Genomic DNA, 13,559 nt, shown 5'->3' on the forward strand with positions numbered 1-13,559 from the left:
GAAAAGGAAGTAGCATTTTAGTCTTAAATCATAATAGGGATTAAAACTATAAGTTAGGCCAAGTGGAAGGGAGTTAGGGACTAAGGGAGGAAGATGCAAAAGGGGGCGGGGCAATTCAGTTCTCAGGTAAAACCCAGGAGGGGAGTGAACCTCATCATTGAACTGGTCCACCACGAAAGAAAGCAAGGAGGTAAAGCAGAGCTTCGACTTTACCCTTAGCTTCCCTGAAGGGTTCCTAAGATGGCAAAGGAGCACCTATTTTACCTTTGCAATCAAGGTGGGGTGATGGTGGGTGATAAAAGTAGTAACTGTTCTTGTGCGCTTAGTGATCCAAACCCGGTACAAGTGATGCAAAAAGCTCAGAATAACAGCCCAAAAGAGATATATCAATCTTAAAAGAACAATGGAGGTTAGGGTAGGGGGCAACCAAATAGTGGGGGCATACACACATAAGTTACAATAGGTTATCCATATTAGCGTAGGGATCACAAAGCACGTATAGGCAGTAGAGTGGTGATAAAAAGCAAGTGAAATGGTGATAGTAAGACAGTAGCAAGTAACAAGAATGTGATCTGCATGGGTTAAAATATAGAACCAAACAATATGAACAGATAAATAACACCAATTCCTTCTTTCATTACATAAATGAGACCAAAGAAAACAACCCTCAGTACATTGATTACTGTACTTAGCATACATAAAAGGAAGATAAGGGGCATAAAGAAAGAGATACATGTAAGTCCATCTGGGATACAACCAGCAAGTGAGATAGTTGATCATGAGCCAAAAAATAACCAAAAGGAGGGTATGATAGAAGGAATAACATAGCAAGGACCAATTCATTCAGTAGAGGGGATGGGGGAAGAGAGAGCACCATCATCTCTCTTCCTCCTCTTGGAGAGTTCAGCAGCAGACGGAATGACAGGAGGTTCAGCAACAATGTCAGCAGCAGTCTGGAATTCATAGAGCAGCTCATCATTTGACATAAACTCATCATTGTTAGCAATGTTGCCACACATATTGAGAAAGTCTTGGTCCAAGTCATCATCATCCTCCATGATAGACTCAAACTCAAGTTCCTTGGTAGAGGAGGGAGGATTGAGAGTGACAGTTTCCCCCGAAGTGACCCTTGCACAAACCAAGGACGCTTATTCCAAATATCAGTTTTGTCAATAGGATTAGAAAATTTAAGTAAAAACCACCCATGCCCCAAAAAGCGCATAGAAAACTCACCATGAATAGAGCCCCAATCCCTACGAAGTCTAGACATAACAGCTTGCTTAGGAAGGTCTTCTCCCCATGTTTTTCCCAAAAGGCAAGTAGCTGACAGCAAGGCTACTTGATCAGCTTCCAGAGCAGGAGCTGGGAGGTCTATGGTAGGAACACTTGGACTTGGAACTTGTGGTGCATGATGAGGTGGTGGCGCATCAAATGAGGGAGGGGTAGCATGATCAGGACTGACAATTCCCACAGAGATGGGTTCAATCTCAGCTGGTTTAGGGGAGGTGGTTTGACCATTATTATGATAGTTGCTTCCACATTCATACTCGTTACTTCCCTGTTGGGTAGCATTAGGGGAAGATGAAGAGTGGTTGATCTTAAGAATGTTGGCATAGCTAGATTCTGTAGGCTTAGCAGACATTAAGGCAAGAAAGGGAGAATATGATTGAATGGGATGGCTTTGTGGAGGAAGGAGCTGGATAAGGCAATGCTTTAAATAGTAGTCTGAGGAATGGAAGTTGGTTGTACTATTAATGCGAATCAACGGAGAGTATAAATAAGAGAAACTTTGAGCACAAACAAAACACTTAGAAGTCGAATAGTTGCACCAGCAGTAAGGAGAGACTACGGAAGGATCTAGAATGCATTTTTGAATTAAAAAATACCACAGACAGAGCAAAATTAATATCAAATAGTTCACTAAACAAATCATCACAACATGCAAATAGGAAGGATCTAGAAAACATAATCGACACACAAAATAAATCCTGAGAATAATTTCAAGAAGATAATATGAGAAAACATTAAGCCAGAAAAACACAAGAAAACGAGGCAAAAAAATCCAAGAATAGAGCAGACAAAGGCACTTCCCTGAGTTTAAATACGCTTTGGCGATTCGGGTTTCCAAAGATTTCTTGTAGGTGGATGCTAATAATGACTTCCTTTTCTCTTCATTGGTTGAATTAATCCGGCTGGTTAATGAAAAATAAAGTGAAAACCCAATTAAAGGCTCCCGTTCATTATTACTGTTCGCCATCCCGAGGTCGATGAAGGGCGGATAAACCATGGCCACTGGATGAGGTTCCTTCAGATCTGAATTTCCACCAAAAAAACCCCATTTAAAAGATAAAGAAAAACGGTAAATCAAAAAGGGATAGGGCTGTCATTATGCCAATAGTAGATTAGCCATAAATGGAGATTTTTGAGGGATTTGAATTTCTGGAAAGAGATGAAGACAAGGAGGATTCTAGAAATAGGCATGGTAGAGGAGGCGAAGAGGCTAGGGTGTAGGTGTTTGCTTCTCACATTAGAAAACTTAAGCATCTTTTGTTTCTGTTTTTTCTTTTTTTTCTTTCTTCTCTTTTGAATTCTTTTTCTCTCACTAGAGCTTCTCTCACTACCCATTTCTTACGTAGTAATTGAAAAATGTAAAAGGTTGGACCCTAACTTTATACTTACGGAGTAGAATATTATTGTTACAACAAAGTTTACGTCGCGGTAGGTGTCACTGTATCCCATATTCTCATTAGTACCAAAATGATTTAAAGTAGGGGTGATATATAAAAAGATTATTAAAGCGACACATCCTATTTGTGATCATTATTAAATCAAATTTTATTAGGAATTGGAGTATTAATTAATTAAGATTGGTTCGCTCATTGCTGTCGTCAATTGTCATTAATCCACCAAACCATAGTACCAAAATCAACATCATCCCTCGTCGCTATATCATGCAACACGTTACATACACATCCATTGTTGTCAACGCCCGCAATTTAGAAGGTGGACCATGATGCACATAGAGTATGGTGCACTTTAAGAACACTAGTATATACTCCGTAATTGAAAGAACACCTGGTTACGAGAAAAGAACATGAATATTTTTTTATTTAGATTTTTAATAAATAGTAAAATAATATATTATTTTTATAACAAAAAAGTGAAATATTATATCGCATGTTCTTTTGCCGTAGTGTCATGTTCTTTTGCTTATGCACATATGTTCTTTTGGTGCAACATGTTCTATGTGCACCACGGTCCATAGTCCACGGATTAGTCAACGCCCTTTCGGCTCATTCGCGCAACCAAAAAAAAAAAAAAAATATTTGTCAATAAATAACAAATAGGAGGACTCTGTAGCTGTAGCCTGTACTGTAGGAGTACTAGTGTACGGAGTACTATGGAGTAGTAATTTTATGCACCCCTTTTTTTGTCAACTTTCTCTACCAGAATGCGCCTTAGCTTGCCAGCCAAAGTTGAATTAGGAAATTTGGGAAATTATAACATACTATCTCCGATTCTAAATACACCATCAAGAGATTTTTTTATTTATTTTTTCCTCTTCAAGGTTAAACTTTGTAGTAAACATTCAAAAAACGAAAACATCATTTATTCGGAAAAAAAAAATGATACTCATTTACCATAAATTTAAGAAAACAAAACCAATGACTTAAAATTCAGGATTCAGGAACATATGATTAGAGTCGAGGAAACCTTTATACTATGATTATCCTTGGCTCGATTACGGGTAGGTGTTAGTAAGTGAAATTATGCATCACTATTTCAGTATTTCATGACATACTATATTTTCACATCAACCACTTAACATAAAATAGCACCTGCCGTATTAGTTAGGGATGATCAGCTACAAAAAGAAAGATCCACATACCTGACACCAATAATTGACAAAAGGCAAACATCCAAAGTAGGGTATATTTCAAATCATTAATTTAGCCGACTGATTGATAAATTTGGTGAAACTTATGCGACTAAAGCATCAACTTGTAATTAAAAAAATAAAGCTTTTCATTCAACATGGGATTCTCACATATTATTAAGTCAAAAGTGTTGAAATCACCAGAAAATACGAAAGCCTTGAACAAAAGAAAAAGAAACCCAAATGGAGCTTCCTTGAGGCATCCATTCGAACTCTGATTTAGCATATATCTTATAAAAAGCCATACCGAATTTTGAATTCTCTCTATCCCTACATTGAGCAGACAGTCTAAGAGCAAGGGACTTTCGAATTCCACTACATATCAACAAATGTCGACAGCCCCGCCCTCGCCGGATTTTCATGCTACCTTATATCATATGGTACAAACATTTTTTTTTTTTACCATATATGTACAGAAAAAACCTAGCACTTCTAAGTTCTAACAACAACAGAGCACCAAGATAGCTCTTATTGCCGTGGTTGGTATAAAATCAAGGGATTTCCGAACCCACATACCAGCAGGGTGGTTTGACTGTTGGCAGTTGATTCTCTCGTTGACTGACTTCAGGTAGTTGATAACTGACGGCTCGAGGGAAAGCATTTTAGAGGTGTTGCTACAACAGATCCTCTTCCCTTTCAAAGAAACAATATTTTAGACCTGAAAAGGGATAACGGAATCGTAAGCGGGGGAAAATCATTTCAACAGGAATACCAAACGCTTTTAAATCAAGAGTGTGCAATGTATTAGAGAGCTAACAATTGGTAAAGCGCTAATGTAATTTTGTAAGATTCTGTTCCAATGTCTACCCTAAAACACGTTTTCTTCATAAATATCCATACTCCGGGGAAATTGCCATAGGATTTTCCTTGGTAAATTACACACAAACTCATTACCAATACCACCATAAATTTTCTGCCAACCATTTGGATCGAAGGTCTAAAAACTGTAGGATGTTGCTACTCAGCCTTTGGAGGGTTTGACAGTAAAAACGGAAGAATGTCGGCTCAAGTAAAATGGAACGAGATAGTATGAATGAGTTATCTCTCAGCTTGCAGGAAAGCAGGAAATCCACATCCTGTTAGAATCTAATGGACCACTATGTTCCCTCTCTACAGCTATGCTAATTTGTCATCATTTGTGACTTAGCACTATTTGACTAATAATTGAAAGATGACAAGCAACCTTATCATTTAATGCAAACAAGTTCAAAATGTGCAATGATGAAAATCTAACAACATTATCATTTACTTACTATTACTAAGCTAATGAACTGATCCGAAACATCTGAGGCCAACATGAACAACATAAGCTTTAACTCTCCTTAAGACCATGTAATGTTTTAGCAAAGACTAAAATGTTCAAAACAGGTTGCCCTTTAGCCTTTCGGAAGTTGATAGGGAAAATGGAAAACTCATGAGCGATAGGCCGATAGCTCAAGTAATCTGGAAAGAGGAATGAATTCGTCATTTATTTATCAGTTAGCTTGCATAAAGCAGTAAATCCATATCTTGTTAAATGTTAACAACAGATGATGGACCAATGAGGTCTGCTTAATTTCTTTCTACAGTTGTGTTGATTTGTAGTCATTTATGACTAAGTACGTACTACTTTAGCAACAATTGACAACAAGCAACCTGTACAACCTAATGCAATTCGCTGAAAATTACCAGAAGAAACTTGTGGTCACCGACAGTACCAAAGAAATTTGAAATGTTCAATGATCAAATCCTCCAATTGAAATAACTTATCTTTCAGATTATTGAGCTAGTATTCATTTCCTAATGTAAAATTCACATCAGCTTAATCCTGAACCGCATGTTCATGCTTCCAAACACAAACCAAGCAAGCAAAGACCTGAAGTGATGCCTTCCTCAAGATGGTCACTTTTTTATTGCTAAATAAGTAATAGGCATTGAATTGAATCTGCAATTTAACACCTTAAGCCCAATTATTGACTCTGATATCTAACAATCAACATCCTAATGTAAGTCATGTCAACAATTAGATCAAATCCAACAATCCTCAATTTTGATGCAAATTAACAAGAACGGTAATTGAATCAAATCAAATCTTACAATAATCAATCAAACAATGAAATAACAAATGATCAACCAATGTAAGAATAAGTATGAAACAAAAACAAGGAAATCTGGACTCACCGGACAACACAAGCAAAATGTTCAGTCATTGAAGATAACAGTATCAGCCATATCCATCAAGGGGTTCAAGCAATCCGGCGAGAACTTTCTGGCGAACAAGTAATCATGAGTATAATTTGACTGTCGGAGAGTGTAGATCAGCTCCGGTGACACCTCGGGCGGGAGATACATATGAGGATGTCCATTGACACTATCCGTCCAATTAACCCTGGTAAGAGTATACTGAGTACATCCATTAGGATCTTTCATAGACAACAATGTAGGGAAATAGTGTTCCTCAGGGTAACAAGACTCTGTCTTAAAACAAGGAAGCCTAAACTTCCTCCACAACTTCCTATCCTTCAATACCATCAAAGCATGCTTCTTCGTCAACACAAAAAACTGAGACCCGACCCGAAACTGATCAAAAGGAACCTCAGGAAGCATCACATTCTTCCCTCGAGCAATATACCTCGAGGGAAGAATAGTCTCATTGTCAAGAATCTCAATAAAACTCTTATGCCGGACATGGCGAAACCCGAACCCATTACCCTTACTCCTCCCTAACAGGGTCTTATAAACATAATCAAACGAATGCAGAGGAATACAAGACTGAGAAACCAAAGCAAAATAGAAATTTAAAGGATCATCTAAAATCGCAGACGCCATTAATCGTTTAGCAGCAGAGATCAAAGTAGCAGAAGATCGTTCAGTGTGCTTACTTGGTATGAACCTAGCATTGAAAAAACCACCCGGGTCTTTTAAATGGGCATCCGGGTCGGCGTGAATGTAGATGTTGAACAATTTAGGGGAACTGGAATTGAAGAAACGGTCCCACAAAGGCGAGAAGAAGAGATCAGTGTGGGTTAAAAACAGGAAGGCGATCTTCAAAGTAGGGTTGTGTGTTCCTAATCTGGAGAATGAGAAAGTCGAGGATGAAGATGGAGATGAGAAGGTGGATGAGATAGCGCGGTTGAAGAGAGATAGATCTTCGAGTTCATCTGGGCGAGGAATTGGGAGTTGGCGAGGGTGAGGAGAGAGAAAATGAGGAGCAAAGAAGTAGATCATTGGGAGAGATAAGATTAAGGAGAATATCAAAATGTAGTGGGATTGCAACATTCGGATCATTTTGTTTTTGAAATGGGGATTAATTAATTTATGATTTTGATTAAGAAAAGATGGGAAATTGCCCAATTTGGGGATACATCCGTCGATTTTTACAGACAGTCTTCAATTGAATTAGGTTTTTTTTGAGGGGTTTCAGAAATTGACGGGAGTGGGGGAGTGAAGGATGAAGAAGAAGGAGAAAGAGGAAGGTGTTTGGGTTTGGGTTTGGGTTTTCTGGGAAAAAGAGGGAAGATTGGTTGAAGGGTTGGAGGGAGAAAATGAGCGAAAGAGAGAGAAGATAGATTGGGAAATACTCTCTGTATTGAATTATGGATGATCTCATAACTGTCCTTTTCTTGTCCTTGTCCTCAGTTCCTTACCCTTACCCCCCAATTTTTCCTTTCCTTTTAAACCCCTACCCGCCCCATCATTCCACGATAAGTTAGTGTATCGCTATTCGACGTCCGCCTATACTAAAATCGCTCGTAAAATTTAACGTAAAAGTATGATGTTACCCTTATAAAAGTCACCCCAACTCTTTCACTTTTCACCTCAACTTTTCACTCTCAATATTCCGACAGCCCGCTCTAAATTCCAACAGCCCCACTCTAAAATTCCGGCAAGTTTTCGGCAACACTATTTCGTTGGAGCTCCCTGCTGATCACCACTACCCGCACCTTGTTGACCGCGTACACCGGCTCCCTGCTGACCACCATTATCGGCTCCCTACTGACCACCATCATCGGCACCACCTCACTTAACTAAAGCCTCCCCATCCAAACCACCACAACAGTCCCGCGCCCTTATAATCCACCGCACCTCCTTCACCATCAAGGACGACGACGTTCCTTCAACATCTTAGTCGTCGGCTATGATGCACGTTTCGTCGCCGGAGGTATTAAAAAAATATTTTTTTAGTATTGGGCCGCCTAGAGATGGCGGCCCAGACATGGTTCGAGCCGCCATTTTCGGGGGCTCGTGTTTTAAAAAAAATTGAATTTGATTTTCTTAAATTTGATTTTATTTTATTTAGAATAATTAATATAATTGAACGAATTTTTAGAAAAAAAATAATTAATATCATTGTTAAATTTTTAGAAAAAATAATTAATATAATTTTTAGAATAATTAATAAAATTAATAAAATTAATAAAATTGTTAGAAAAAAAATAAAATTGTTAGAATTTTTTTTTTTAAAATTTACTCCGTATTTGTTTATTTATTAATTTCGATTAAAAAATAATGTGAATTTATTTAATATATTTTTTAATATTTTTTGGTGGTTGAGGTGTGATGCAGTGTGTGCAATGGTGGTTGACAACCTGGTGGTTGACGACAATGCAAGGGGTTGACTGGTAAAGGGTGAAGGGTTGAGGTGAGAGGGGAAGGGGAGGGAGGGAGGGGGGTTAATTTTTATAAGGGTAATAATGTACTTTCACCATTAAAATGAGGGCATTTTTAGCAAAATAGGACGTCGAATAAAACCCCCATAAGTAACGAAGGGTAGATAATACGGAGTACGAATTATAAATGAAATTTTATTCTATAATATTGAGTACTCCGTAACTAAGATACTAACTTTAACTAAATGAAGAACGTATTTGGGGGTTAAGAACATATAACTTTTATCTTACTTTCAAAAAAAAACAATCAAATATTTGGTTTTGTGGAAAGGATTGCACTTTGTAATCAAATGGTTGAGGATTCAATCCTCACCGGGAGCACTTTGAGGTAGGATTTTCCTTAACATTCTCACTAGTAGAAAAAACCTCATTTGCAACTCATCAATTGCAACTCATGCCAGTTATAAGCGTTGTAATAGTGATATAGTCAACGCGGGTCAAACATTAAATGACCATGTTGCAGCGTTTTGGTCCACCCTGAGTTGTGAAAAATACGGTTTTTTTTTTAAAAAAAAAATTCACAGCGCGGGACATTCATATTTGCTGCAATTAGTTAGGCTAATTACAACATCTCCCTTTATTCGTTTTCTGCAAGTTCTTAATTGCAGCTTGGTCCCATATTTGATCGCTGCAATTCCTATACTAGGTCATCCTAATTTCCATCACTCTTCAATCCCAGGTAGTTTGCCATCGTCTTCAATCGATCTCCATCAGATCTACATACATACTTCCAGTCCTTCGCGAAATTTTATGCTCGGTCCTTCGCGAATCTCACCGCCGGTAGTCTGACTTTCCTCTTTGGTTGGATCTTTTGCCGGCCACCACAAAGGTATCACCACCGTAGTCTCCCTCTTCGTCTCTGAGGAACTCCTTCGCAACGCTCACTCGCCGCTATTTTCTCTTCCTCTCTGGCCCTTGAATTCGCCAGCCACCAGTCGCGGTTTGTTGTTCCATCTTATATCCGCCGCTGGCAACACCACACGCCCTCCAAAATTGCAGATAAGTGGAGATAGAAGAAGGGATTTGCGGTACCTTCAAATTGAAAATCCAGTCTTGTTAATTCAACATTTATTCGAAATTGAAGCAGAAAGAGGAAGCATTTGAACTTTGCTTAGGTATGTTTACTCAAATTTCCCCTTTCTAAATTTAATTTGGGCTATTTTTTGTGTTTTAAGTTCTGAGTTTTACATAAATTTCCCACTATTTTTTGGTCACATAATTTGATTTTTAGTGCCTTTTTACAGTCTCTTTAGGTAGGTTTGAGCAATAATTATAGTGGATATGCATGTGGGTTTGTTCCCTTCTAGTCAAGTCAGTGTCCTTTTTTATGTTTTCTGGGTACTAAAATTTCTGGGTTTTTGATTTGATGTTCTTCAAATTGTTCAAACTATTTTACTGGGTTTCTCAAAAATGAATACTTTGGATTTGGGGTTTGTTCAGATTTTGCAAGTTTAACTGATTTCTCTGTATTGATTGTGTTTCTTAGTGAATATTATTACTGAGGAGTGAGAAGAAGTGATGGCCGAAGGTGCAGCACCAGCAAAGGCAGATGAGCCAGCGCCGCACCCGCTGAAAGATCAGCTCCCTAATGTTTCTTACTGCATTACTAGTCCTCCTCCATGGCGTGAGTCTCTTTCCTCAGCTCCTTTCTTTGTTTATGTTTCTAATTTTGGGTTACATTTTCTTATTTGATGTTTCTAATTTTAGTTAATTGTAACGAGTATACTCTATACCGAGTGTCGGATACCGCGAATTATTACTAATGTGAGATAGTATTGTTATATTGTAAGCAATTGGAGTTGAGTGAACTGTGAAGGTGGTTTATGGTAGTGATTATGGACTTTATTTAATGTTCCTATTTTGTTTATTTTTAGTTTTGGTGGGTTAGCCTGTTCATTTATTTAATTTTAATTCATTTAATTATGTATATGCTAAAAAAGGAATTCAAATTTGTGCCTCTCTTGAATCTAATTATTAATTTAGAAAATGTCGGGAGATAGTTTTACCAAGTATTTACCCTTGCAAAAATGTGTTAAATATATGGTCTTAGGAATTTGGAATTTGGAGTGAGGTTTTTCCATCGCCAAATTATCTCATTGTTTCTGTTAAGGATTGTTTTCAGAGATTGTTGCAACCTTCCATTGCATGTCAGTAAAAAAAAATATGAAGTGGAATGAACCTACTACCTAGTATGAGAATCTTTTGACTATCTTATATAGTTTCATTTGATTGTTAGATATTGGAATAAAGGTCGAATGAACCTACTACCTTGCTTGTACTAGGGTCAAAACTTTTGATCATCTAATAAGGTTAAGAATTTTGGGAGAAGAACTTCCATGACTGCCTTTGTAAGTTGTCCTTGCTTTAAATAATAGTCAAAAGATTCTCATACTAGGAAACTCGAATGGTTTTATTGTTTCGTCTTGTTGAAGTCTCAGTTTTTCTTTTTGTTTGTATTAGTTAAATAATTGGCTGCACTTACTGAAAAATTCAGTAGTCTTTCTAAGTTCTGAAAAGTTATTTGATTAACAATCATCTTACTGTAATTGTAATATGACACTTTTATATCTAAAGGCAACTCTTTCCTCTTCTGGAGATGTATTGTCCCGAAAACATGCTTTTGATTACGATTAGTACACAGTAATAGGGCATTACTTTTGTTTACTATATATAATTAGGTTATGGAAGAAGCTGAAAAGAGATTTCCTGAGGATCAATCTCTAAAGTTCTGTAACCAATGTCAGACTTTATTTAGAAATTTTATTGTACAGCCGGTATTTGGTTTGAGGTTTTCCCAATGACAGTGTTAAATATTCAGAGGGATCTATCTTCCAAAGATGTTAACCCAAGTTTTATTTGCTGGTGATATTTTTTTACCTACAATTTTGAAAAGATTTTGCTAGGAAGAGGGAACCGCATGAAGGTTTTTCATACTTGCATTTTAAAACCAAAATATCCCTCTATATATTTAAGGCACACCAAAAATGTTTCTACTTATGCTGTGAATTATTTAGATCAGTTGAAGTGGACTAAAAATTCGCTCAGCGTGATTTTTCTATCATACCTAGAGTCCTCATGCTTAATTATTGAGCAAAATCAAATTTTCCTTGCCATGAAAATGTTTGGATGTAGCTTATATACATATTAATCTGAGTAATACTCTAGCTTTAAGCTAAAACAGACTTAATTCAAACCTTAAGTAACTATGTAAGGTAGTTGTTGATCTTTATTTACAGTTCGAGGCCTTCTGATTTTATTACATCGTGCCCTTATTGCATGCTTTGCTAGTGAAATTTATTGGAATGTTATCTGAAGATGTACTGGTATAAGTTAGAGTTCTAATAAGGGATCCATGTATGTGAGACAGACAACAATGTTTTTCAATCATTGCTGATCAAGTTTGACATGATCTGGAACCAATTTGATTACGATTAGTTATAATGAGCAATGTGTATCAATAAGCATGTTTGTCATGTAGTTTTATCATTTTATGCACCAATCACTATTCACTACTGATGCCAAGATCATCAATTTGTTGAAGCAACAGGTTAGAAGAACTGAAGAGAGGCAGATGAAGACTGAAAGCCTCAGCTGAGTTTCTGAGCAGGAATACCTTGCCTATGCTGTCTACAACATCCAGAAAATTACCAGGTACGTTGTACGTGAAGACACTTGTAAATTTTAGTTATGAGATTCAATAATTTTATTTTCTAGCTAGCTAATACCAAGTTTTTGTTTTTCAAACTAATTTTCTAGTAACTAATACCAAGTTTTTGATTTTTGAAGGGTTATGTACAAAGAGAAATCCCATACTCTAATGAGGAGTTAGAAGAAACTCGAGAACAATGGGCAAAGTACTTTAAGGACAAGTATTTGATGGATGCCGCCGAATGAGTTTGGGGTTGATCTAGACGTAATATATGTTGTATATTTTTGTTTTCTAGTATATATTTAATGGATGTTATGCATGTACGTGCATTGAAATATATTATTATGATGTTGGATGCTAGCTGGTTGTAACATATATGGATGTTGGAGCATATATGTATGCTATATATGTATTATATACATGTTTTTATATAAATTCCTGTTTTGGCCGAGATTTACAAATTACAGGGAAAACTATGGCGAAATTTCTGCAACCTTATTTGTAATGTTTTTATTATAATTTCTTAGCTACTATATATATATATATATATATATATATATATATATATATATATATATATATATATATATATATATATATATATATATATATATATTATTTACAACGCGTATAATGAATATGCGCTGTAAATGACAACTTATTGCAGCGCATGTGCTGAGACAAAATGTTGCAATAACCATTTATTTACAACTTATACTGCGTAGTAGGTGTTGTAAATAGTATAGTATTTGCAACTTATACAGGTCCACCCGCGCTGCAATTAATCAACTATTTGCAGCGTTTGTGAGCGCAGCAAAAAAAGTATACGTATTTGCAGCCATCACAATTGTAGCGCTAAAAAACGATTATGATAATAAATGAGAAAACAAAAACATTTCAAAACTTCGAGTGTATATTACTTTATCGATGATGACTCTCTCTTCTACCCCCTCCGTCCCTAAAAGATTTTTCCATAGAAAATTCACTTTATTCAGAATTAAATATAATTAAAAGCAAATGGGCAGGTAGATTTGTCTTTTAGTTAGATTAAATAATAGTGTGCAAGAAGAGACATGTGGGAACCACAAATTAAATAAAGTATGGAGCAAACAAATAGGGACATCCATTTATGATATATGAGTCAATATTTTAAGGACAAAGACAATACTTCTATATTACTCCATCAGTCACAAAATTATAGTCTTGTTTAACTAAAAACACGGGTTTTAAAAAAAGCGGAATATAGTGTATGAGAAAGTGGGAAAGGGTAATATAGCGTACGAAAAGTATAAAAAGTGGAATATAGTGTATGGGAAAGTGAGAA

The 13,559-nt window shown here is 36.5% G+C and overlaps 2 protein-coding genes and 1 long non-coding RNA gene across 3 annotated transcripts; 1 reads left to right on the forward strand and 2 right to left on the reverse strand.

Moving 5' to 3' along the window:
- Positions 1-610: 610 nt before the first annotated feature.
- On the reverse strand, positions 611-2,567 carry LOC110780557 (uncharacterized). Its single transcript, XM_021984923.2, has 2 exons — positions 1,234-2,567; positions 611-1,128 (listed from the first exon to the last, which is right to left on the reverse strand). The coding sequence occupies exons 1-2, from the start codon at positions 2,285-2,287 to the stop codon at positions 689-691; spliced, it is 1,494 nt and encodes a 497-aa protein (XP_021840615.2). The 5' UTR covers positions 2,288-2,567; the 3' UTR covers positions 611-688.
- Positions 2,568-4,095: 1,528 nt separating this feature from the next.
- Positions 4,096-7,542, reverse strand: LOC110797078 (glycosyltransferase BC10). Its single transcript, XM_022002177.2, has 2 exons — positions 6,098-7,542; positions 4,096-4,595 (listed from the first exon to the last, which is right to left on the reverse strand). The coding sequence occupies exon 1, from the start codon at positions 7,202-7,204 to the stop codon at positions 6,119-6,121; it is 1,086 nt and encodes a 361-aa protein (XP_021857869.1). The 5' UTR covers positions 7,205-7,542; the 3' UTR covers positions 4,096-4,595; positions 6,098-6,118.
- A 1,605-nt stretch (positions 7,543-9,147) lies between these two features.
- On the forward strand, positions 9,148-12,628 carry LOC130461252 (uncharacterized). Its single transcript, XR_008921675.1, has 4 exons — positions 9,148-9,701; positions 10,073-10,210; positions 12,134-12,237; positions 12,373-12,628. It is a non-coding gene; the product is annotated as an uncharacterized lncRNA (long non-coding RNA).
- Positions 12,629-13,559: the final 931 nt, after the last annotated feature.

This window comes from Spinacia oleracea, chromosome 5, assembly GCF_020520425.1.
Source record: "Spinacia oleracea cultivar Varoflay chromosome 5, BTI_SOV_V1, whole genome shotgun sequence".
Classification (NCBI taxonomy): domain Eukaryota; kingdom Viridiplantae; phylum Streptophyta; class Magnoliopsida; order Caryophyllales; family Amaranthaceae; genus Spinacia; species Spinacia oleracea.

Bases quoted from the DNA above. Each gene is read 5' to 3' on its own strand.
- LOC110797078 (XM_022002177.2), bottom strand. From the start codon at position 7,204: ATGATCCGAATGTTGCAATCCCACTACATTTTGATATTCTCCTTAATC.
- LOC110780557 (XM_021984923.2), bottom strand. From the start codon at position 2,287: ATGGTTTATCCGCCCTTCATCGACCTCGGGATGGCGAACAGTAATAAT. The intron at 1,129-1,233 runs GTGAGTTTTCTA...GGTTTGTGCAAG, and splicing joins GGATTGGGGCTCTATTCATG to GGTCACTTCGGGGGAAACTG.